At 48.8% G+C, this 25,740-nt stretch overlaps 1 protein-coding gene across 5 annotated transcripts in view; it reads left to right on the forward strand.

The window, feature by feature from the left end:
* LOC115098212 (ras-related protein Rab-1A-like) overlaps positions 1-25,740 on the forward strand; it is a 139,310-nt gene that overhangs the window by 20,928 nt on the left and 92,642 nt on the right. For 3 of the 5 annotated variants that reach the window (XM_029614650.1, XM_029614648.1, XM_029614649.1), the window contains exon 5: positions 21,372-21,440. In XM_029614650.1, coding sequence (XP_029470510.1) covers positions 21,372-21,440 — 69 coding nt within the window. Of the gene's footprint in view, positions 1-317; positions 6,053-21,371; positions 21,441-25,740 lie in introns of those variants that run through there. The other 2 variants (XM_029614652.1, XM_029614651.1) reach the window with 1 other exon arrangement.

Here is a 25,740-nt window from a genome sequence, read left to right on the forward strand (position 1 = left end):
TGGAAGAGCAAGAAATGTTGCAGGGAAAGAATGAGGTGTATTAGCAGAACTATGTATTTGAGTTTCAGTACTAGAATAGCAAGGGGTGGCACCGACTGAGTTATATGAGCAGAACTGAATAGCAGGTGATGCTGCAGGGCAGGAATGAGCTGTGTTGGGAGGGACTCTCGAGTGGAATGGCAGGGAATGCAGCAGAGCAGGAGTGAGGTGCATTAACAGAGTGGTATTTTGGGCAGGAGGGCATGGGGGTTCTCATTACTGGAATACACCCTTTTCTGTGTCGTATTCTCACTTGATCTCGCTGATGCTCTCCACAGGAGTTTGCAGACTCGTTAAGAATCCCCTTCCTAGAGACCAGCGCCAAGAACAGCACCAACGTGGAGCAGGCTTTTATGACCATGGCTGCTGAGATCAAGAAGCGCATGGGCCCTGGGGCTACTGCCAGCGGAGAGCGCACCCACCTGAAAATTGACAGCATGCCAGTGAAAGCCTCTAGCGGAGGCTGCTGCTGAAGAATGGCACCAGAGGCTCACCAACAGGAGCCCACACCGCATCTGGAAAGGAAGCCGCATCTGGCCGCCGCCTCTTCCCAATAATAGGAAGTGAAACTGGGCCGCTGGCACAGCTTCCAGTACAACTTTCTGCAGACTCGACAGACATGTCATCCTCTCCCTCACTTGCAGGTGGCAGCGAAATATCAGAATGGATTTTATTTCTGGTCTCTTAACCGCATGGCCACAGAATCCTCTGGATGTGCTTTTTATTTTAAACAATTTCTTTTGTTTGTGGCTGTGGGTTGTTTGAGGTTTTATAAGATTCCTGGGTTTGGTGGAGGTGTTGAAGGATAAGAGGTATACAGTTTGTTCCTGCCCCCACCCCCTCCCCTCTGTATTTTGAGAACACAGGTGTCCAGTGATTTTAAAGCAGCACCAGTGCTGCTTTGTTTGTTGAGCTGTAATAACTGCTCTCTGCTCTGCTGCCATGGATGATAGTTCTCCATCTACTTATTTAAAAAAAAGTCCTTTCATTTATAACTCAATTCCATTGCCTTATGCAGGGTTTCCTGAGCTCTCTGCTACTTGCAAGGTTGGTTTCCTAGCTAAGAACCTCAAATTTTGCAAGTGGTACTGCAGAGACAACATTGCTATAGAAGCATGGGTTGTGTTCTGCAGCTGCTGACTGTAGCACACAATCTTTCTCCTCCAGAGCTGCTCTTTAGCATAATGAGACTGAGCCAAGAGATCTAGGGCAATGCCTGTAGCATTTGAAGCAATAATTGAGCAGCCTGTGGAATTTGGTTCCTGGTTGTGTTGAGGAGATAAGGAACAATGTACGTGTGTGTGTGTTTATTTTGTAAAGAAATTAGCTTTTCTATTTTTTTTTTTAACCTTTTCTTTGTCAAAGCCTTGATTATGTTTTTGGAAGTGATGGGTAGAATGATGCATAACCCTGTGTTCAGTGTATGGAACTGCAAGCTGGGAATACTACTGCGCTTTGCCTCTGAGTGCCATGTAACATCCAGGCAAGTCACTTTACCTCCTTGTCTCTCAGCTATAATCCCATGCTTTGTCACTGACTGTGTGTGATCATGAGGCAAGTCATTTTATCCCTCTGTACCTCTATTCTAATCCCTGGCCTACAACTGAGGCTCAGTGCATGACCCTGGAGCAAACTTTTATCTTGCTCTGTGCCCACCAGTATTAGTTGCCTGTTTTTTTAGCTTTCATGCAGTCCAAGCACCAGAAATCAGCCTTCCCTCAGAGTTGGCTGCACCTGTCTCTAAAGTGAGGTGGGTGAGATGTGCTTTAGATTATTGTGTTAGGGCTGTGCACCGAGATGGGCAGAGTCCATGGAAAGTCTGGCCCACTTGTGACTTCACATAGCTCCAGTGCCCTAAACCTGTAGTGTATATTTCTTAAGTGTAAGAATAATTAGTGCCAGGCTGGTTCAGTGTCTTTCTATTTATCTGGGACGTATAATACCTTACCCATCTTACTTTGCCATCCTTCCTCTCTTGGTTGCATTCCTTCAACTCATTTTTTTTTGTGTGTGTGTGTATACACTTACACACACTGCATCTGAGCAAGCCGGACCACACCAGTGGGTTGTCCCTCTCATATAGCTCATCACAGACATCAGCCTGCCAGCATTTTTCCATCTCCTGCAGGTGATGGACATGCATCCTCACTTGTGGACTTCGGCCTGCCAGGATTGAACAGGCTGACCTGACCTCATGTGGTAATAGCATTTGCTCCCTCCCTCCGTTGAGTGTCTGATATATCAGGACAGGAGTGAGATGAAGGCTAGTGCCTTAGCCCTCCTCCTGACAGAGAGAGAGTTCCTGTGGGGAGAGTGTGGTAGGTTAAGGGAGTCTTGGACTCAGCCCTTTTGATTTGTCGCTCTGCTTCTCCTGTCTGTTTTGTCCTCTCTGCCTGATCCCTGCCCTGGTGTTTCTCTGCTGTTCTGCCTTCCCTGGTCTTCAGCGTGGCAAATAAAATTAAAAAAAAGAAAAACCTCCACACTGGCAGACTTTGCTGCAGCAATCGCATATAGAGGATAGAGGCCACTTTGCTGCAGCAATCGCAGGGATAGAGGCCATGTTGGACCGCCTTGAGTGCTGGGGCCAAGGTGCTGCTATTTTGAACCAGCCAGAGTACCGTGGCAGGCACCATTTTGGAGGTCCAGTGTTACTGATGAGGCGCGCATAGGGGATTGGCGTTGGGTGAACAGCACAGGAAAAAGCTGTGCGTCTGCTGTGCCTGTCATATGAGGGTGATTAGCCCCAGGAGATCATTGAGCATTTGCCAAAAATGCATGGAGGCTCAAGGGGAAGTCTCTGCAGGGGAATTTGTCCCTCTAAGGACTTTAGGAGCTCCAGATTCTCAGGAGGGAAGTGTAGTCACAGCTCCTCTTGGGGAGGGAGGTGAGGAGACCTCCTACCACCTCTCCTGCCATTTCCCACGAGGGTGAGCTCAGAAGAGGCTTTCCTTACTAAAGTAATGGATCTTTCCACTATGTCATGGGTGGAATTCTTTAAAGGACTGCAGGCCTTTTGTAAAGGGCAGGAAGGACCCTGTGTGAAATCTTGAACGCCCGCATCAGCAGTCTCCTTCCTCGAGAAGGAGACTGCTGATGCGAAGAAGGAACATTCATTCCTCCCCAGACAAGTAAAGCAGAAAAGGGCTCAGTGTGCTGGGAGAGAAGGTGAGAATGTGCATCCTTCAGGAGACTCCTGGAAAGAGTTGTGATCCTCGATGTGGGATCTTGTCGAGGTATTTTTGGAGGAGGAGGAGATTCCTCCAGAAGCAGAGCCACATAGGACAATGCTTCAGCTTTTTCACAGAGATGGGTTTGATTTTTACAGACCCTGAAGGCCCTTTGTTGTGAGGAGGCCTTGCCTGCAGTGACTCAGGATCCGAAGAAGAATCCTATGATGGTTTGCGAAAGGCGTCCTGCTTTTTCCTCTCCACGAGGCTGTTCAGGAATTGATTGATTTGGAATGGAGTTCTCCTGAGGCTAATTTTAAAATGGGTCGCTTGTTAGGTTTTTGCCCTATGGATCCGAAAACTAGGAAGCAGCCCTGGTTTCCTAGGGTGGATGCCCTGGTCTGTGTGGTGACAAACATACCACCATTACAGTGGAAGAAGGTGCAGCATTAAAAGATGCCCAGAATGGAAAGATTAAGGCGATTTTGAACCTGTAGCTGTTGTATGGTGGGCTGGATTGCAGTTGGCGGATCGATGGGGCGACTTCAAGTTTCCTCAGCTACCCGAAGACAGGAAAACTATACCCTGGTTTTCGTCAGCGAAGGGGCGATTTTGGAGTACCTAGTGTATTTAAACCTCTGGAAGAGCAAAAATTCGGAGGTCCCGCTCCTTTGCCAGGTCTCAGTCCTTTCGGGCAAAGAAGCCAGGAAAAGATGGTGCCTCCGGCTCCAGAGCTCTTTGATCTTCCCAATTAAGTTTTGGGAGTCCATCCTCCAGTTCCAGAGATAGGCAGCAGTTTGTCTCAATTTTGTTGGAGTTGGGCCCACATCACTTCCAACCAGTGGGTCTTGGAAGTGGTGCCTTGTCGTGCAGAATTTTAGTTATCATGCCGGATAGGGTCCAGTTAAGAATTGTACCTACCTTTCTTCCAAAGATGGTTTCAGATTTCCATTTGAATCACTCTTTTTCTATTATCCTTGAATAGGGATTTGAATGGACAGGAATTCGGGAAATTGTGGCCTTTGGATGTGCGGCAGCATTTATTGCACTATCTGGAAGTTACCAATGTCTATCATAAGACAGATCGGCTCTTTTTCCTTCACCAAGGAGTGAAGAAAGTGGAGGTGGCCTCTTGTGCCATGGTGGCTTCATGGATTAAGGAGGTGGTGACTGTGGCATATGTGGATCCTGGGAATCCTCTTCTGAAGCAGATAAGAGCACATTCAACCCAGGCACAGGCGGTTTCCTGGGAAGAATTGCATTTGCTTTCTCTGGCGGAGGTCTTTAGAGTGGCAACGTGGTCTTCCTTGCATACTTTTTGCCAGATACTATTTGTTAGATCTGGCTGCGCGAGAGGATTCGTCCTTTGCTACGGCAATACTGCTTGGACCATAGGCAGCCTCTCGCCCGTCTGGGGAGTAGCTTTGGTACATCTCACTGGTGTGGACTGGCTTCCCGCATGAAGAAGGTGGTGAAATTACTTCTTACTTGATAACTTCCTTTCATTGAAGTAGGGCAAGCTAGTCCACCATCCTGCCGTGGGCTACCTTGAGGCGGTCGACATTCTTGTTGTGTGAGATCCTTATTAAGGAACATATTGTATGGCAAAGATGTTGGATGCACATGGAATGGTGCTGTACCTGGTAAGGGAGTTTCATTCTGCGATATTCGTCTAACAGTTTCCTATTTGACTATTGTTGGCGGAGCTGAGTCCAGTGTTTCCATTGTTTAAAGAAAAAATGTAATTAAATAATGGAAGAATGTTTTGTTTTGGATAATGATTATTGGAGGATGCAATAACGTTTAGGTGGTTTAGTGTCCACATTTAACTTTTAAAGAAAAAATACTGGTTGGCTGATATCTGGGATGAGCTACTTGAGAAGGAAGTTAGCATATCATTGTTCTATCTCCACCTGCTGGATGAAGTGCACAACCCCGAGGTGTGGATTGGATTTCCCTACTTTGAGGTAAGGAAATTATCTGGTAAGATGAAATTTCACCAGATATATATAATTGTTAGATAGCTTAATCTTTGACCCTCAAGATCTTGGTTTTGGGAGTAACCTCTGGCAAGCATTTCTAATTTTAAACAATATTAGTAGTTGCTTTCCCAACAAATGTACATGACCCAAGGGCATTGGGTGGGGAAGGGCTTTCAAACACTTCAGTTCAGGAACAAACAAAACTGAAAAAGGTAGAGGGAGAATAATACTGTTCTTTGTTCTAAATCCTTGATGGTATTTATTTAAAATCTAATCAGTAGTTTCAGTTTGGAGAAATAAGTTAGCTTTTTATTTATGTTGTCCCCCCCCCCCCCCCCTTTCTAGATTCAGCCCCAACCCAGCTGATTTTGTGGACTCCCATTCATCTTTTTAGGGCTTGTTTGGTTCTCTCTGCCTCACAAGTGCGGAGGATTAATCACTAGACCTGGTGATGCACTTGGGAGCTGAAGGGTTTCTGTGGCTGGGAGCCTGGCAGATCTTCCCCACTGTTGTCTGCTGCCGGAGAGGCCTTGATGCACCGCAGGTGCATACAGCTGCAAGCCAGGATTGACCTAGGCTGCTAGAAGTCTGTGTAATAAACCAGGTGGTGTGGGACCAGAGTGCCCTGATAATAAAGAAGAGTTTCCTTCTGCAAAGGGTTCCCATGTATGTCCCAATCTATAGCATACACTTCACCCCTTCTGCTTCCAGGCTGGGCAGGAGGCTGGTTTAGACAGAGATCCAGGGGAGTTGAGCTTCTTTTCATTCTAGGGGTTCTGGAGTCTTTCCACTTTCTGTTTTTGTACCGCGTCCACCCTCATGCTGTAGCATCTTGATTAATAAAAAGAAAAGACCTTCCTTGAACCCATGATTTAAGTGCATCTCTTTTTTTGGGGGGGGGTAGTGAAGGTTTCATGGTTTGGTGTAAAGTTTGACTCTCCCATGTCCTAATCATGCTTCTGCTAGCAACAAGCTGTATGAGTCTGTCAGTCTTCATTTGTTCTTACCCTTAATCTGGACTGCACAGGTGACAGGGAGAGTGAGGACTGCCAAATCCTTGTCTATCCAGACCTCTCTTCTCCCCTACCAATTACATCCCCTGCTTTTGGAGCTCTCGTGTGATGTTATATTTCCTTTATGACAGAATTAGCCAGAATGAAGGATAAGGAAGGTTAATGGGAGGGGAGCGGCCAGGCGAGCCAAGTATGTCTTGTCCATTGTCCAAATGAGTGGGTCCTCTTGAAAATCAGAAACCATTTAATCTGTGCCCCACTTTCTCCTTATATAGCTAAAAGTACACAAAACCTCATGCTCCTGGGCTGGCCTGGTGACCAATTACAAATCAGCACCTCCAAGAAAAATGAACAATATAAAATGAATCTCATGAATCATACACAACTTAATAAAACCAGACGAATTAAAACAGCAGCAGTGTAGAGGGAAGAAAGAATCCAAATTAACAGCCCCTGGGGTGGAGTCTGGCCACCAGGTGTCAATATTGAGTGATGGCCAAAACATAGGAACCATATTCCCTGCGTTCTGGAGGGAGCTTCAGTTTGTGGTCCCTTGGGTGTGCACTGTTACTGCAGTTGCTGGGCTGATATAAAGATGGGGAAAATACTCTGGTAGTTGTACATGTGTCAGGGTATGTGCAGTTGCTAGTGAAGGGTACATTTAGGTAGAGGCTATATGCCTGAATGAAGGTTGAGCCAAGACTGGTAAAACTAGGCCTAGCTTGGGAGGCTGTTCAGTATAGACCTATAATGCTAGAGCAAGTCTGTAACATTGGATGCAGCGTTGTAATGTAGGCCTGAACATGGAGAAGGACTACAGGACTGGGTGTAGAGCAGGAACACTGGAGTGGATTGCAGAGCTGGGTGCGTAGCAGGAACACTGGAATAGGATTGAAGAGCTGGGTGCGAAGCAGGAACACTGGATTCCCTGTCTGTACCCAGATCAATCTAGACTGCTGGGTTTTGCCTCCCTTCCAGCAGATGGAGACAGAGGAAAAACTTGAAGTGCACCCCCTCTTAATCTGGTGTGCCACCTGCATCTCTTCAGTATTTCTCTGTCTCCAGCAAATGGAGGTGGTGCAAAACCTGCGGTCTTTGACCATTTCTTCACTTAAAAAAAAAAAAAAAGTTGATTTTAGTTCTCTGATCAAGCAAGCTTTTTCAGGGACATACCTCTCAGGCGGTAGGCAGGCCCTAATGGGGCTACCCCTCCTGGTCGCAGGTCGTGTGGAGCTGGGGCTGGTTGCTCCGTGTGGCTCCTTGGTCTGGTGAGGCATCTGGGGTGATACCGGTAGTCTGGTCCCTCCCCCTTGGTCACATCCCAGATTTGGACAGGTCTGTTAGCCTTTACGGCTGGGAAAAAAAAAAGGCAGGAGTGCGGCTGCGTGTCGGCGCCGTGGAGGTCATATTCGGTCCCCTCTCTTGCCGCTGGGGAGCTCTGGGGCTGCATTAGGCACCTTCAGTACTATCGGGAGTCTGATCCACTGCATCCCCCCAGTCCATTTGATGCCACGTCCAACGCATTGTGTGGCTTGCGGGGAGTCCTCTTCACGGCTCTCCCGCACAGGGCGCTGCATTGCCTCCCTGGCAGGGAGGGCACGTCGGGGGCGAGTCCAGCGTCTGGATCTCAGTCCCGCGGTGTGGGCAAGCGAGCAGCCAACCATGAGGCAAAGGCCGACCCGTTCCCGCTGAGCACGGGAATGGTGGCCATTTTGAAAACTTTCTCCAATGCTCAGACAGGCGGAGGGGTTCTCCCGCCCGACTTGTCCCCGGAGCATGGCAGTCCTGAGGGCCCTCAGGACTCGCTCCAGGCTTACTCTGGCGGCGAGCCTGATCTCTTGGTGGGGGTGGGGCCAGCCTAACCACTTTTTCTTTGGACTTTGTGCTTTTAATGCACAAGGCGTTCCTAGCTACTCAGTTCTTCTCAGGTTCAGACAGAGGGGCCTCCCAAGAAGGTCCCTAGGCACCAGGGCCCTCAAGTGTCCCTTCAGGTTAAGCAGCAGCGAGGCTCTAATCCCTTGGGAGATGGCCCGGAGCAGGCTGATCCCCTTGAATCACTGGCCCCCGCCCGCCCTCGGCTCCTCAGCCTTTCTCTGGGGCGAATGCTGATGATGAGCCGGAGAAGACCTCACCCTTGGAGGGGATGACCCGAAGGTTGTTAGTTTGTTCCATAGGGAAGAGTTTGACCCGCTAATCCCTCGTGGAGCTCAGTGTGGAGTTGCCTCAAGAGGTGCCTACTCAGGGCTCAGTGGATCTGGTCCTGGCAGGCCTATGGGGGCCAGTCAAGATGTTTCCTTTTCATCCCATGGTACAGCACTTAATGGTCCGGGAGTGGGATGTTCCGGAGTCGGGCCTCCGAGTAGACTGGGCTATGGACAAGCTGTATCCCTTGCCCGAAGAGACCTTAGAGCTTTTGAAATTCCCTAAGGAAGATGCCTCTGTGTCGGCGGTGACAAAGCGGACCACAATCCCCAAAGCGGGAGTGGTGGCACTGAAGGATCTCCAGGATAGGAAACTGGAAGTACATCTGAAACGGATATTTGAGGTTTTGGCACTTGCTATCCAGCCTCCGTCTGCAGTAGCTTTATGTTCTGAGCGGGTCTCCGCTGGGTCCAGCAGTTGCTGAGTACCCAAGACCTTCTACCTGAGGAATCTGTGCAGATGGAACGCCTGGAAGCAGCTGTGGCATATGGGGCTGACGCCTTATATGATCTTCTCCGTACTTCCTCCAAGACGATGGTGTCCGCCATGGCGGCAAGGAGGCTATTGTGGTTGCGCAACTGGTCAGCGGACGTTTCTTCTAAGGCCCAGTTGAGCATTCTTCCTTTCAAGGGCAAATTCCTCTTTGGTGAAGATTTGGAGCAGCTCATTAAGTTCCTGGGCGATAACAAGGTGCACAAACTTCCGGAGGATAGACCAAAACCCTCTAAAGGTTTTTTCCCGACCCGCTCCCGTTTTCAGGGGCAGAGACGCTACCGGCAAAGCAGACCTCCGTCTTCAAATCAAAAACAGTCTTCAGGGAGGTCCCAGTCTTGGTTTCATTCCTTTCGGGGCTACAGACCTTCGCGAGACAGGGTCAGTCAAGCACCTCTGGGCTCTTAAGTCTTCGCAATGAGATCTGGCTGGCCCATCCCTCGATTCCGAGAATAGGTGGTCGGCTATCCCGTTTCTACGAGGCGTGGGTCCGGATAACCTCTGACCAGTGTGTATTAAATAGCATAAAACAAGGCTAGGAGTTAGAATTTGCTCACTCTCTCCCGGACCTATTCCTGGTTTCCCCGTGCGGCTCGCAGTTGAAGGCAGAAATCGTTGGTCAGACCCTTCACCGCCTGCAGTGCTTAGGGGCCATCGTTCCCGATCCCAGAACAGAGTGGAAGACGGGGCGTTATATTTTGTGGTCCTAAAGGAAGAAGGTTCCTATCGGCCTATCTTGGACCTGAAGACTGTTAACAAGGTCCTCAAAGTGCTGCATTTCCAGATGGAGACTCTATGCTCGGTCATTGCGGCAGTACACAGCGGGGAGTTCTTAGCTTGCCTGGATCTCATGGAACCGTACCTCCATATCCCCATCGGAAAGGATCACCAGAGGTTTCTGCACTTTGTGATCCTTGGGGCACAGCACTTGCAGTCGGGGCCAGGTTCGACACACGAGTAGGCACAGTGTTCCTTCAGGAGGAACAGAGTAGCAAGTTAATGCATGAAGTCTGTCACCTATTGTCTGCTCCTCTCCCTAAGGTCTGAGACTACTTGCAGATCCTCGGTTCCATGGCATCCACCCTGGAGTTGGTCCCCTTGTCCTTTGCTCATAAGAGGCCGTTGCAGAGAGCGCGTTACTTTCCCGCTGGGATCAGAGGTCGGAAGAATTTCAGGTTCCCATACTGCTCACAGAATCCGCCAGGTCCAGTCCTGGGTGGTGGCTTATCCCGGATCACCTGAATCATGGAGTGGACCACGAGGTGCCGCAATGGATAGTTGTGACGAGTTGTGACCAGCCTCTTCGGATGGGGAGCAGTGTGTCAGTCTCGAGCAGTTCAGGGCCAATGGTCACCAGAGGAGGCAACTTGGTCCATCAAGCACCTGGAGACGAGGGCGGTCCGATCCAAGATAGTGACATGGTGAGATGTGTGTGAGCGTCTCTCTGTTCAGATTACCTAAATGATTTACATGCCGCATTCGGCCCGCTAGAGAAGGGCGAGGGAGAGCATAGCTTCGGAACCTCCCTCGACCCAAATGGTTGTGGGCCCTATGGACGCTCACATTCGCCATGGAGAAGCGGTAACTCCAGTTGTGAGTTCGCTGGCTACGGTTCAGGGAGAAGAGGTGCCCGAATTTAGCCCTGAACTACTTACATCTTTTTCACCGGAGGAAAGATCTCCTCCTACGAATCCCGCTTTGAGACGCGCCAGTCAGCAACGAGGAGGGGCGGGGTTACTGGAGATGAGTGCCCCACGAGAACCTCTTCCGGAGCCTGGGCTGCTGGGAGAAGATATTTGAGGTATTTTTTAGGAATTACCATATGATTGTTAAATATTATTAATTGATTCTATATATTTAGTCACATTGCATATTTTCATTTCAAGTGATTACTTGACAATATATGTAAAATGATAAATAGAAAATAAAAAAAAAAGACAAGGGCGGTCCATCTGGCACTGCAGAACATCCTGCCCCTGCTATGCAACAGTCTTGTCCGACAATGCAACGACGGTGGCTTATATCAGCCTTCAAGGGGGTACCAAGAGGTGTCCATTAGCGGCGGAAGCGGAACAGCTCATGGCCTGGGTGGAGCAGCATCTCTCCTTGCTGGCGGCCTTGCACATCGCAGGAAAGTACAACGTGCAAGCAGATTTCCTGAGTCGCCAATGTCTGGACCCCGGAGCATGGGAGGTTTCAGACGAAGCAATGACCCTGGTCTCTCGCAGGTGGGGTCCTCCCCATCTGGACTTGATGGTGACTCACGAGAATGCCAAGGTGTCTCGCTTCTTTAGTCACAGAAGAGATTACGGAGCGGAAGGGAGCAATGAGCTGGTCCTGCCGTGGCCGACCGATGTTCTCCCTTATGCGTTTCCTCCGTGGCCTCTGATAGGCAAGATTCTCCGCAGAATAGAGGTTCATTCTGGGATGGTCATCTTGGTAGCCCCAGAGCCCTGGTTCGTGGATCTAGTGAATCTGGCAGTGGACAGCCCCCTGCGGTTGGGCCATCTTCCCAATCTTCTTCCACAAGGCGGATCGCTTTTGTCTAGTGGCCTGACTTTTGAACAGTGGCAATTAAGAAAGAAGAGCTATCCAGAGGACGTGAATACCACGCTGCTTCGAGCTCGGAAGCCTTCCACTTCTTTAACCTATAGTAAGAACATAAGAACATGCCATACTGGGTCAGACCAAGGATCCATCAAGCCCAGCATCCTGTTTCCAATAGTGGCCAACCCAGGCCATAAGAACCTGGCAAGTACCCAAAAACTAAGTCTATTCCATGTTACCGTTGCTAGTAATAGTAGATCAAGCAAAGTATGAACAGGAAACCACAAAAAATATGAACTGTTCAAAAAATGGATCCCAGGATAAACCCAGGACAAGGATAAACCTGTAGCCTTCTTCTCTCTTACAATGAAAAAACAGAGCGGACTCTCAAGCAAATACTGATTGTTAACCCCTTGTTCGGGTGGGCTTCTGGACTGATCCGTGGTACTACAGGAACGAAAATTAACAGGTAAGAACCACTTTTCCTTTCCCTGTACGTACCTGGATCAGTCCAGACTACTGGGATGTACCAAAGCCCCCTACTCAGGGTGGGACCTTGAGAGTCCCGCTCAAATGACACTGCTCCCAAAAATCGCTGATGTCCAGTGCCTGGTGTCCAATTGGTAGAGCTGAGCAAAAGTGTGCAGAGACTTCCAGGTCACCGCCCTGCAAATTTCTTGAGACGAGACCTACTGACTCTCTGCCCAGGAAGCCGCTTGAGAATTAGTCGAATGTGCCTTCAATCCATCAGGAACAGGCCGGCCACTACCAATGTAAACTGAAGCGATGGCCTCTTTCAACCAACGGGCTATGGTCGCGCCACTCCACAAGACAAACAAATGATCTGAAACTCTAAAGGGATTCGTGCACTTTGTGCTGCCAGCTCTCAGGCTCTGGGTGGCTCTTGCTACTTGTTGTCCCCAAGGCTCTTGACAATCATGGCGAGAGTAGCATGGGGATATAGGTTCTACATGGAACTGTGAGCCTCACTGCTTCTTCTTGTCCTTTCCCTCAGATCCAGCGCTCCACCTCCTTTTCCCCTCTGCAGATGCAACCTTCCTTTTGCTCCCTCTCCCCCCCCCCCCCTCAAAATAGCCCTTCTCACCTCCAGAAAACACACCACTTCTTTTTACCCACCACAGACATGGCATGTCCTCTCATCCCCCACAGATGCAGCCTCTCGTGCCCCCCACCAGGCACGAAGCTTTCTCTGACCCCCTGCTGCTGCTGTGCTTCCTCTCACCCACACAGACATGGCACTTCCTTTCATTCCCCCAGATCTAGCATTTCCTCTCAGCCCCTTCCCCCCCACAGGCCTGGCACTACCTTTCACTTCCCCCGCACACATGGCACTTCCTCTCAAGCAGTCACATGGGCATGGGCACCATGTTGCATTTGAGCCTTGTTCTATCTCTCATTCTCTCTGTCTCTACATTATCCCCTTGGTAAGTTTTGTCTCCCCACAGCACCCATGCTTTATTTACAATCATATTTTTTCAGGGAATTTATAAGCTAAAAAGAAAGTGCTAGGTAAATGCTGATTTTGCTAATCCTTAATTATCATGTGTATTATGCATGTTTTACTCTCCAGCTCTGTGTCTTTGTAATGTGCATTGACGGCAGTATATTGGAATGTGCTCTACTGCTACCTTCTATAGAACTATGTAACTTATAAGCAGGCAGAGGCAGAAAGCCAAGGACTGACTTCAGCTAATGATAGGGCCCTGTTTTCCCCGCCCCTCCCCCAATCAGGAGGATAATAATGCCCACCACCATCACTCCATAACCACTAACATCAATTCCATAATAAAATATTTACCATACCATCTCAATACACTGATACTAACGCAAGAAGCATAGAATATTTATTATAGACGATGTCACTATAAATATTTATCATGCCTCATACTATGGCATCTGTATACTAATGTCTGTCTGATTCAGCTGTATTGGCAAAGTGTTACATAAGTCGTAAAAGGACAGAATTACAAAGCAGAGAAAGCACAATACCAAAGACCAATGGCAGGTTTTGGTGCTGGTCCGTGATGTCTCTGGTCAGGTTACATTTCAGGCCTGCTGTTCTAGCTGCTGTTTCTCCCAGGATTAGACAAGAGTTTTTCCTGTTCAATCTTGTATGGGAAAACTTTGATTTTCTCTTTCAGCTTTGGAAACTACATTTCTGCTCTTTTTGTATGTTGCAGTGCAGAAGGAAATGCATTTCTGATTCTGTTTTCCAGCATTGCACTGCAGGCAGAGTGTGGCTTCTTGGGGTTTCTAGTTCAGTTTTTGTCTGAATATTTAAATTTCTAATTTGTGGTTCCTCATTCTGAATTTGGCGACAGACTGCCTGTGTTCTAGTGCACGGGTAGACAAACTATGGCTCGTGGGCCAGAACCAGCCCAACATCTTGTCCAATGCGGCCTGCCTAACTTGTGCTGGAACTCTGTCATTTACGACCTGTGGACACACGGAAGTGCTGTCTTCCTAAATGGCCTGCTGTTACATGCATCTAGATAGAAAAGGAAGGGATTGCACTCACCGGTGCCACTGCAGCTCCAGGTCTATACTGCTCAGGGTTCTGGGTTCAGGACAGCAGAAACCCAGTATCCTCTTCCTGATCACACACCAGCACTCCCATGTTTCTCTCCCTAGCCTGCTGCAGAGGGAAGCTGGGGCCAGGCTCAGGTGAATCTAGTTGCTGGTAGCGACGGCAGCTCCCCTACTGCCCTCATCCTACGGTGGCCTCCTGCATCAGTACATGTTGTGCTGCCAAGGTGTGTGTGTGTGTGGGAGGGATGAGGGGGGTCCAGCCTGCAACCACCACCGGGACGCTTCACCACAGCACTGCCATATCCCTGCCTCTGATGCCACCGACCATACTGCTCATGGCACACACTGCAGATTGCCTTCTCCTCCTCCCCCTCTCCTATGGCAAAAAATGAAGAGGAGCTCCAAGGGCCCGCCCAGCCCTACTCAAGCAGCTGCAAGAAGGGACCCCCTCAACCCCTGTCACAAATGAGAACCAGCATTGTGGCCCCAGCTTTAAAAGGTTTGCCCACCCCTGTTCTAATGTGGCCTAGGTGAGGTATTTTGTGAGCAGGTAGTCTCTGTAGCAGTCTGGCTTGTTCAGTTTTCTCAATAGGAGGTGTATGGGTGTCCTAGGCTCTGGTATAATATTTGAAGTGTTGCCTTTTCATAGGAACATTGATGCTGTTCGATTCCTGAGAGTCAGAGCTGCTCCCTGGCTGTCTCTGTCACATTCTGTCTTATCTCCCTCCTTTTCTGTCCTTCCATTCTTCTCTTCCTTTCTCCTTCTCTCCTCCTTTTTATCTTCCATGTCTCCTCTCTTCTCTTTCCACCACACTTTCTCTCTTTCCCTCCTTTCTGTTCCTGGCTCCCTCCCTCCCCTCACATAATTTTACCCCTTTATTTTCGATGGCTCCTCCTTCCCAAGGCTTGGAGCTTTTGAGAGACAGGAGTGGTGGATGCAGCAGTCAGCTCCACTGTGAGCAGCCGAGGAGGATGAAGGGGGGAGAAAGAGAGGGGAGCGATCCTAAGCTCTGAAGCAGAGAGAGAACTGTGATCAGCATCTCCCCCTACAGCCCTCTTCCCCTCTTAAAGAAAAAAAAGCAACCCAGGCAGCAGATGTAATGGGGTGGGGGTGTTGAGGTTACGGGGCAGGAGTATAGGGGGGGGGGCATCCTAGTGCTCCCCCTCATGCCAAAATAATAGTTTTTTTATTTGTCTGCTTTGGGCTGGGATTTTTTTCTGGATAGCAAGGCAGGAATCATCCCCACCTCACCCCCCATCTATCCCCAACTCCACGACAGCGGGTGTGAAGGGGGGAGGGCTCCATGGTGAAGCACAGAGGGACTTATGAGAGAAGCTTGAAGGGAAGAGGTGGAGAAGGGGGGTTGTGGGTGACCTGACAGATCTATGAAAGTAAGTGAGAAGAGGGCAGTTGGGAGGCTGGATCCGATTGCCTGACATCTGAGAGTCTTTGCTGCTCACAGTGCCTGGGGTGAGGGCAGAGTCTGGAGGTTTTGGAGTGGGGGCACTCACGGCTTTAGGTGCGTATTTTTATATTTTTTTTTTGGCTGCTGGTCCTGGACGTGGCCCTGCGTGGATTGCAGGGACTTCAGAGGGTCTCCCCCTCCCCCGGTTCCTCCTCTCCCTCCCCTGGACACACCATGGCCTTCACTTTCGCTGCCTTCTGCTACATGCTCACGCTGGTCCTCTGTGCGTCCCTCATCTTCTTTATCATCTGGCATGTGAGTACTCGCCCCGCTCTCCACCCCATCCCTCATCCCTGTACCCCTGCTCTCTCTGTCCTCCCATTCACCCCTTCTGTCTCTCTCCTACACCACCTCTGCTCCCATTCTTTACCCCCAACACCACTATACCTTTTTCTCTCTATCCTCCCATTCTGCCACCCCACCTCTGCTCCCCATTCCTCTCCCCTGCACCCCTCTGTCCTCCCATTCACCCTTCTCCCTCTCCCACTCTCTCTGTCCTCTTGTCTGCCTCTTCTCCCTTCTTCCAGCTCTCTGATTTGAATCCCCAACCCCTGCACCCCCTGTTCTTTATCTCCTTCCTTCTTCCTTCTTCCTTCTTCTTCCTTGCTCTATCCCCCTTCCCTCTGCTTTGTGCCTCTATTTCCCCTATCTCTTATCTTTTCTTCTCCCTGCCTCGCTCAACCCATGCTTTTCCCTGTCTCTACTCCTTACCTATCTCCCCTGTCATCCCTTGTTCTCTATCCCTCTTCTCTTACTTTCCCCCTTTGTCAAGTCAATAAAGCAACAGATAGAAATATTCAGACAAAAGTTGCAAAGCTAAGCTTGAGGCAGGGTCATTGTGCTGAGTACTGACAGGGGAGCTACGCAGAGGGAAAAGAAGAAAGCCTTCCCACCCACACACTCACCCCAAAGACAGAAAGAGTCTTGGGAGCAATATTTCACGAGCTGTTTTTACCCTTAAACCATCCTGCGGGTAGGGGAGCAGGAGATTCATGTGTGGCTGTGGGAGGAGGTCTCTGTAACAAATGGGCAGAGATAAGTATTGATGTGTGTTTGGTGAATGGATGTGTGCTGTGTATATCTCCCATTGCTCTACAGATTGCTCGCATATCCAACCCCCCCTCCTTCCCCGTCACTGATTCTCTCTTTGCTTTATGAAAGACTTTTTCTAGGTGAGGGAGGGAGGTTATGTATTTATTTATGTGATTTATATGATTTATATTCCATGAAGCTAGGTGACATTCCCCCTCTCTCCAGGCGGTCTCTATTGCTGGCTGTAGCAATGGGAGTCTGGTGCTAGTTTCCATGGCAACTGCATCTGTTTACAAAGAGGGGCCTTTGGGTACCAGCTGATCCCAGGGAGAGAGGAATAGAGGAAGGGTGGTATACGTGGATCTCTTTTGTTCTGTCTCCCTCATCCACTGACTTGCTGTTCCTCTCTCTCTTTCTCCTCCTCCTGTCTTTCTGTTCTTCAGTCGCCATCTGTCTGTCTATTCACTTACCCGAGGTCCACACAGATGAGTGACTGGGGTCTTCCTGCCTCCTTATCTAAGGATGAATCACATCTGTCTCTGACAGGACTCATCACAGCTGCAGGAAATCCTTTCACCCCTTCCCTCTCCATCTTTCTGTCCTGTTATCCCTGTGTAATTCTTGGAAAGGACCCTTTCACCCCTTCATCTCCCCAACCTGCATTAATATTTTATGAAAGAGAAAGGATAGGATATGTCTGGTATGACAGACAACTTTCTTAGTGACTCCGTGACAGGTTCTTTTTGTGTGTGTGTGTGTGGGAGCGAGAAAGAGCACACACAATTTGTGTTATTTTTGGCTGTGATGTCTTTTATTAGTGCAGTGTAAGAATTATCCAAAGACGTTGTACTGGAGCTTTGGAGTCCCTGTGCATGGATGTGGTGTGCAACAGTGTCTGTATCTGAGACACTGGGTGTGTGCATATATTTGTTTGGAAGTACCTGTGGATGATCAGAGGCCTTATAGGGGAAGGGTCCTTGATGAGAGCTGGATGGGAAGGAATCAGAAGAGAGATTTCAGCAGGGGAGGGAAGCAGGAAGGTTAGAGGCCTCACAGGGAGAGGAGAAAGATGGAAAAAGGTACAATAGAAAATCCAAAGATGTAATTATGCATTGTGTCTGCTTATCACTAGGCAACAGGAGCAAATCCAGCAAGCATTCCTAGGAACAGATTGTAAGGCTGAGGCAGGAGAGGGGGCCATAGAATCTTGTGCTGGTGAAGGGGAGTACTCTCCTGATGACATCTCAGGAGGAGGCGGCAGGGGAGAGAGAGAGGAGAGCCTGAGGATCCCCTAAGACAGAGTCATAGCCCTCTTTCTTTTCCCCTCCGTAAGCCTGAACATGTTCACCAGATTTTTTCCCCCCGCCATTTTTCTCAGAGAGATGAAAAATTATTTGTAATTGAAATGAACCAAGTGACAGGTCTGCAACTGAATGGAGGAAGAGTAAGGTGTGAGCTGGGAGATCTTTCATTCAACTTACTTCCATGAATCTCAGCTCTAATCCCCACCTCTGGTACGGACCTTTTGTATGTGACCCTGGGGAAAGTCATTTTTTCTTTCTTTTTCACTTCTAATTCCCAGCTCTATAACTGACTCTCTGTATGTGACTTTTTATGTCTCTATGATATAGGAAGGATGATGATAATTTTTGATGAGATGGTGACACCATAGGTATAAATCTCTGTGACAATGGTAGGATAGAGATAAAATTCCATCTGATGGTGGTAGCATGAGGATAAATTCCCGCATGAAGATGGTAGACAATGAGGATAAATTCATATCTGATGGTAGGATCGGGATAAGTTCCTATGTTATGGTGGCAGGACTGACATAAATTCCTATTTGATGGTGTCTGCATGGGAATACAGTTCTTTGTGATGGGGGCAGAATGGAGATAAATCCCTGTACAAAGAATCTTGTGTCAAGCTCTGTTTCTTTTCAGTCCAATCATTCTCCAAACTCTAAAGCAGAAGTAGGGTATTGATAAGAGGACATGGGTGGGGGTGAAGGAAAGTGGATGAGAGGCATAATGAAGGAATAAAATAGAAAAGAAAAAGAAAAAAGGGGTAGAGGGGAGTATGTCTTGTCTACAGGGTGTAATTAAGGCATCTGTTTAAAACATGTTACACTAATTAAGCAGGTGGAAGACAAGAATTGATCAGCCCATCAAATAGCTATGTGAAAGTCCCATGAAACATTTGCATGGTGATGATGACAAACCCCATGAAATCTTTGCAAGGTGGTCTTGACTCCTGAAGTCACTAGGATGGGATATGATAGGGTAGGGTAGGGTGGAGTGGACAGGGGAGAGACAAGATGTGATTGCAGGAGGGGACAACACATCACACTTCTCCCAAGTAGAAAGATGGAAAATTTTGAATGCTTGGACAAATTTGGAAAGGCCAGTGCACTGCTGGAAAGCTGAATATCTGCAATTCCTAGAGAGAAATTGGGCATTTTCAGTCCTTGTGCTTTCTGCATTTTATTAAAGTATCCTCTGGTATTTTCAGCCCCTGCACTCTCTGCAATTGCTGGAGTTTCCTCTGTTATTTTCAGTTCCACGCTCTCTGCATTCTGCTGGAGTCACCTCTGGTATTTTCAGCCCCAGCGCTCTCTGCATTGTGCTGGAGTCTCCTCTGTTATTTTCAGCCCCAGCGCTCTCTGCAATCTGCTGGAGTCGCCTCTGGTATTTTCAGCCCCAGCGCTCTCTGCATTGTGCTGGAGTCTCCTCTGGTATTTACAGCCCAACGCTCTCTGCATTTTTCTGGAGTTTCCTCTAGTATTTTCAGCACCAGCGCTCTCTGTATTTTGCTGGAGTCTCCTCTGTTATTTTCAGCCCTAGCACTCTGTATTTTGCTGGAATCTCCTCTGGTATTTTCAGACCCAGGACTCTGTATTTTGCTGGAATATCCTCTGGTATTTTCAGACCCAGGACTCTCTGTATTTTGCTGGAGTCTCCTCTGGTATTTTCAGACCCAGCACTCTCTGTATTTTGCTGGAGTCTCCTCTGATATTTTCAGACCCAGTGCTCTCTTTATTTTGCTGGAGTCTCCTCTGGTATTTTCAGCCCCAGCCCTCTCTATTTTGCTGGAGTCTCCTCTGGTATTTTCAACCCCAGCCCTCTCTGTATTTTGCTGGAGTCTCCTCTGGTATGTGCATCCCCAGAGCTCTCTGCATTCTGCTGAAGTCTCCTCTGGTATTTGCAGCCTCAACACTTTCTGCATTCTACTGGAGTCTCTGGTGTTTTCAGCCCCAAGCTTTCTGCATTTTATTGACACCTCTTTTGGTATTTTTAGTATTTTCATGGCTATCATACTTAATAAGGGTAAAACCAGGAATGGCATGAACAGAGCCCCCTTCACTCTTCCTTCTCCAAATTCCATGCCCTCTAACCTCAAGGCTTTACAAGTTGGAGGCTCTCTCTCTCTCTCCTTTATGCTGCTCCTCCTCTCCTCGCTATCCTGTGTTTAATGTATGAACCAATTTCTCTTTCCTTCTCCCTCCCTTCATTTCTCCTCTGGCTCTTATTGCATCTCTCTACCCCCAGGCCCCTCCAGAAAAACATCATGAGGCTCCTGTTTATTATTCAGTTCTTTTTGTCCTCTCCCTGGGTATCTAATATCTTCCTAATCACCTGTACCATGCCCTCATGAATTTGTAATAAGTCATACAGTTCCTCTGCAAGTATTTACCTGACTAGCAGGCCGATTCAGTAAAAGTCGCGCGAGAGCAGGATTCAGGGGGGAAGAAGATGGAAATGAGGGCCCATGGTAAAAAGAGGCGCTAGGGACACTAGCGCGTACCTAGCGCTTCCTTTTTGACAGGAGCGGCGGCTGAGAGCGGGTTTGACAGCCAACGCTCAATTTTGCCGGTGTCGGTTCTCGAGCCCGCTGACAGCCACGGGTTCGGAAAACGGACGCCGGCTAAATTGAGCGTCCGTCTTCCGACAAGCGGGCAGCGGGCAGATTTTTAATTTTTTTTTTTTAATTTTTTTTTACTTTTGGGGCCTCTGACTTAATATTGCTATGATATTAAGTCAGAGGCCCCAACTAATAGCGCCATCAACATGCATTTGCATGTTGCGGGCGCTATTAGTTTCGGGGGGGTTGGCCGCGCGTTTTCGATGGGCTATTACCCCTTATTGTATAAGGGGTAAAGCTAGCGCGTCGAAAACGCGTGTCCAAACCCAGGCTTACAGTACTGTATCGGCCTGATTGTTTGCTTGGTATAATTACATATCTTTGGATTCACAGTTTTGTGGTTTTGCTGTTTTTGGAGTGAAACTACATCTATGTTCACCATCCTAAACCTCCTACTCCCCTCCTCTCCCAGATGACACCCTTTGATAATAAAAGGGATGCCTGCCCCCATTATGTCTGAGATCTTCCTTACCCTTCCATGTGACTCTCAGTGCATGCCTGCCTCCTCTGCTTTTTAAAACTTGCTTTATTTTTACACCCACACAATGCCTCCTGCAGAGTGTAACTGGATCCCAAAGTGCGGGATGTGTATGTTTTTTAAATTCTTCCAGCCATTGTACAATAATCACAGCCGCAGAAAAAAACCCCTGATGTCCCAAACTTTGATTTTTGTGGTCACTCTGTGGTGTTTCCAGGATGCTGTAGGGAATGAGTGGGGTGAATAGACAAAAAAAAATGTGTCTTTCTTATTGTTCACTTGTTTAGATTTTCTGTGGGAAGATTTTTTTCCCCACCACATGCTTGGATCTGTATAATTGGAACTACAATTCCATTGATGCAATGACACAAAATCAGACCAGGGTGAGGTTGACCTCTAGTAACTGCCCCAGCAGTTATTGATCTTAAGAGGTGCTTAGGTATTAACATCTCACAGGCCTCTTCTCTTTTTTCATTCCACAGATCATCGCCTTTGACGAGTTGCGGACAGACTTAAAAAACCCCATCGAGCAGGGGAACCCAGCACGGGCAGTAAGTAACTTGTGTGTCAGCGTCTGTCTGCTGAGAGCTCTGTCCATGTCTTTCCGTAAACTGTGTGTAGATTTGGGGAGTGGCCTCCAGGGCAGATCCTCATTTCTCATTTTGGGGTTTAGTGGGGGTTGTAACCTCAACAAAAGGGTAAGGATTTTATCTCACAAGACTTACTTCCTCTCCCCATCTTAAGATCTCATACAGCACTGCAACCTTTTGGGAACAAGACCCTCCCCCCCCCAAAAGGCAACTTTGTTCATCCTGGTGATGTTGTGCATGCCAAAGGCCCACAGTGATGAGGATCAACCATAGCTGTGCAGTAGGAGGAGGTTAGCGCAGTTGGTCCGTAAGATTGCAAACTGCTCACCATGCATGACATGTTGGTCAGGAAAGCTTTGATGCTACCATGTGGCACACATCCCAGGGTTTCCCTTAGTGGATGCGTCAAGGTTGTCTTAGTGAAATCAGAGCTGAAGATCCATGCACGCAAGGAAGCTAAGGTCAGTCTATTCACCTGTCCCTTTCGCTTAGAGCCAATTGAAAGCCCCTCCCATGCAGCAACTGTGTAGGTCTTTGGGCTGCTTTGATAATTTGCTGATGTTTCATTCAAAAAATAAATATTAATAATGCTTAAAAACCAATTTAACGGACCAATTTAACCATGTGAGGAGCACGAGAGGTGTCCATGTTAGTTTTCAGCAGCTCTAGACTCCCATGATGCCCTGGAGGTGATAGATATGAAATGAATATCGTCAGGGGCGGATTGCAGGAAATATCAGCCCAGGGTATTTTTTCAAAACCTGCCCAATGGGTATCTTACTCCCTTGTGCACTTTCTCTGCAGCACGTGCATCAACATGCCACGTTGACTCTGAAACCCGCCAGAATTAAGCCCAAATATCTCCAAAATAAATTTAACATTTTTCCTAAATAACTAAGAAATAGAGCATACTCCAGACCAGCAGTGTCCCTGCGAGGTCCACCTAAGACCAGGCGGCCCGGGTAACCAAGGGCTCAACCTGTGGAAACCCCGGGTTGCTATTGGCGAAGCTCCAGCTAGCTTCTGTCTCCTCCTGTGCTCCGCCTCCTGGTGGAAGGCGCTCTCTGGGTCCAACCAGAGGGCCGTACCAATCCTGCACCAGGCCAAGGGTCCACCTCCAGGTTGCCAAGGCCATGGACTCGGCGGAGTCTCCCGCCTTGCAGGCCATCCCTGGCCTAACTGCTCATGTCCGAGAACAACAGCGAACCCTGGAAGCATTAGCTTCATCTGTGGAGAAACTACGGTCTCAACTAGAGGATTCTGTTATGGCCAATTCAGGAGGTCTGGCTCCTGCCCCTGCGGGCATCATTGGCCCTCCTAGCTCCACCTTGTTTCAGTGGGGATCCGCGCCTCTGCCAAGGCTTCATCAACCAATGTTTTATGCAATTCGCACTGCAGCCTTCGCTGTTTCCAAAGGAAACCACCAAGATCACCTTCATTCTCTCACACCTTGAAGGGAAAGACCTGGCATGGGCTTCTCCACTTTGGGAGCGTTTTGATGCTATCCTCCACCATCTCTCCCACTTCATTTCCGTTTTCAAGCTGATCTTCGAGGATCCCGGCCGACAGGTGGTTGCGGGTCACCATCTTCTCCACCTCCGTCAAGGCTCGCATTCGCTCACCGAATTCACGGTAGAATTCAGAACACTAGCCACAGAACTGGGGTGGCAAGAGGACTGCCTATGGGCAATCTATCTAGAGGACCTGTCTCCTGCCCTCAAGGACGAGCTGGCTGCTCGTGAGATTCCCACATCTCTTGAAGACCTGATTTCCCTGGTTGGCAAGATTGACCATCGCCTACGACAGTGACATCAGGAGGTAAAGGTCCTCCAGCCTCCTGCCTTACGCCCAGCTTGTGCTATGAGACCCCAGTTGAAGGCCTTACCAGCACCTCCTCCATCACCAGAGGAACCGATGCAGATTAATTGCGGGCATTTATCCCCTGAAGAGCACCTCTGACGTAAGAAACAAGGCCTTTGCCTATATTGTGGTGGTTCCGGACACCTCCTGCAATCCTGCCCCGTACGTCCGGGAAACTGCAGATCCCGAGCCTGGCGGGGGTCCCGAGCTTGGGCGCTACTGTTACTGGCCTCCAATTATTACTCCCTGTGACCCTCTTTAGGGAATCACCCTCCTTTGCCACTACCGCCCTCGTGGACACTGGGGCGAGTGGCAATTTTATTCTGGATGACATCGTCACACTACTCCAGATTCTACCTCAATCTCTGGAAGTACCTCTCCGCATTGTATCAATCCAGATAGAGCACCTCCCCGGACGCATTACTCATCGCACCGTGGCCTTCCGCCTCATCAAAGGAACCCTCCATGAAGAGGAAATTTCTCTGTTCGTCTTGAAGCATTCCATGCATCCAGTAATCCTAGGACTTCCTTGGCTCCAGGTACATGCACCCCACTTCGACTGGCAATCCCTGCAGTTAATTCAGTGGGGACCCCAGTGCCAGAACCACTGTCTGCGACAGGTGTCCCCAGCGGTTACCGTTCTGAACTCTACAACCCTTACAGGGTTACCTGCTCCATATTCTGACTTCAAAGATGTGTTCTCTAAACAGAATGCTGACATCCTGCCTCCACTCCGAGAATTCAATTGTCCCATTGAGCTCCTATCGGGTACCATGCCTCCCAAGGGCAGAATCTACCCCCTCTTGCTTCCGGAATCCCAAGCAGTGTCAGAGTACATTAAAGAGAATCTGAATAAAGGATTCATAAGACCCTCCAATTCCCCGGCAGGAGCCGGATTCTTCTTCGTGAAGAAGAAAGATGGCCGTTTACGTCCTTGCATAGACTACCGAAAGGATCGTTACTCTCTGCCACTCATTAGCAAACTATTTGATCGCCTACAAGGACCTCAGATCTTTATAAAGTTAGATCTCTGAGGGGCATGCAATCTTGTACGAATCCAGCCAGAGGACATCTGGAAGACCGCCTTCAATATGAGGGATAGCCACTTCGAGTACGTAGTAATGCCTTTAGGACTTTGTAACGCCCCTGCGGTCTTTCAGTGTTTGATGAATGAGATCTTCTGGGATCTACTATACTCATTTGTCGTGGTATATCTGGACGATATACTGCTCTTTTCCAGAGACCTGAAGTCCCACCGCTCACGTGTTCAAACAGTCATCCAACGCCTCATAGACAATCACCTCTACACAAAATTAGAGAAGTGTATTTTCGAACAGACCCGCCTTCCATTCCTGGGCTACATCATTTCCAATCGTGGCTTCACCATGGACCCTGAGAAACTCCAAGGTATTTGAGATTGGCCCCTGCCAGTAGGCCTCCGCGCCTTACAAAGATTCCTTGGATTTACAAAGTATTACAGAAACTTCATCGCTAACTACTCCACGCTAGCTGCTCCACTCACGGCCATAACTAGGAAAGGTAGTAACTTTCAAGTTTGGAGTCTCAAGGCTCAATCTGCTTTCCAACGCCTTGAAAGAGGCTTTCTGCACGGACCATGTCTACGTCATCCAGATCCCAACCGCCCCTTCATCGTCAAAGTTATCGCCTCCTCCATTGGAGCAGGGGTGGTCCTGAGCCAAAATTCCTCCAAGGGGGTCCTAGTACCCTGCTCCTTCTACTCACAATTTTTCTGCCACAGAGCAAAACTACACGATTGGAGACCGTGAACTCTTAGCTGTGAAATTGGCCCTTCAGGAATGGCACCCCTGGTTAGCAGGAGCACAGCATAAGTTCACAATATTTACAGACCACAAGAACCTCGAACACTTAAAGTAAGCCCAGCTTTTGAATCCTAGACAGGCCCGCTGGGCCCTGTTCTTTGAACGCTTCAACTTTGAACTTTGCTACCGTCCAGCAGCTAAGAACACCCGAGCGGATGCGCTCTCTCGCTCTCTTGAGCCAGTAGATACGCCCGAAACTCCTAGGCACATCATTGACCCAGCTTGCATATCCCTTGCCGTTACCAACACGGTACCAGCTGGGAAGATGGTGGTCCCACGCCGTCTTCGGGAGCACATTCTCCGCTGGGCCCATGACTCAAAGTTGGCCGGCCATCCTGGCCGGGCTTGGACCCTCGAGATGTTAAGAAGACATTATTGGTGGCCTAGTATGGTAAAAGACTCCTGCAGTTATGTGGACTCCTGCTCCATCTGTGCACAGCAAAACCCCCCGACTGGCCGTCCATGGGGACTCCTTCAACCTCTTCTGGCTCCCACCGAACCCTGGTCAAGCATCTCTACTGACTTCATCGTCGATCTGCCCCCATCAAAGGGCAACATGG

The sequence above is a fragment of the Rhinatrema bivittatum genome, chromosome 8 (assembly GCF_901001135.1).
Source record: "Rhinatrema bivittatum chromosome 8, aRhiBiv1.1, whole genome shotgun sequence".
NCBI lineage: Eukaryota > Metazoa > Chordata > Amphibia > Gymnophiona > Rhinatrematidae > Rhinatrema > Rhinatrema bivittatum.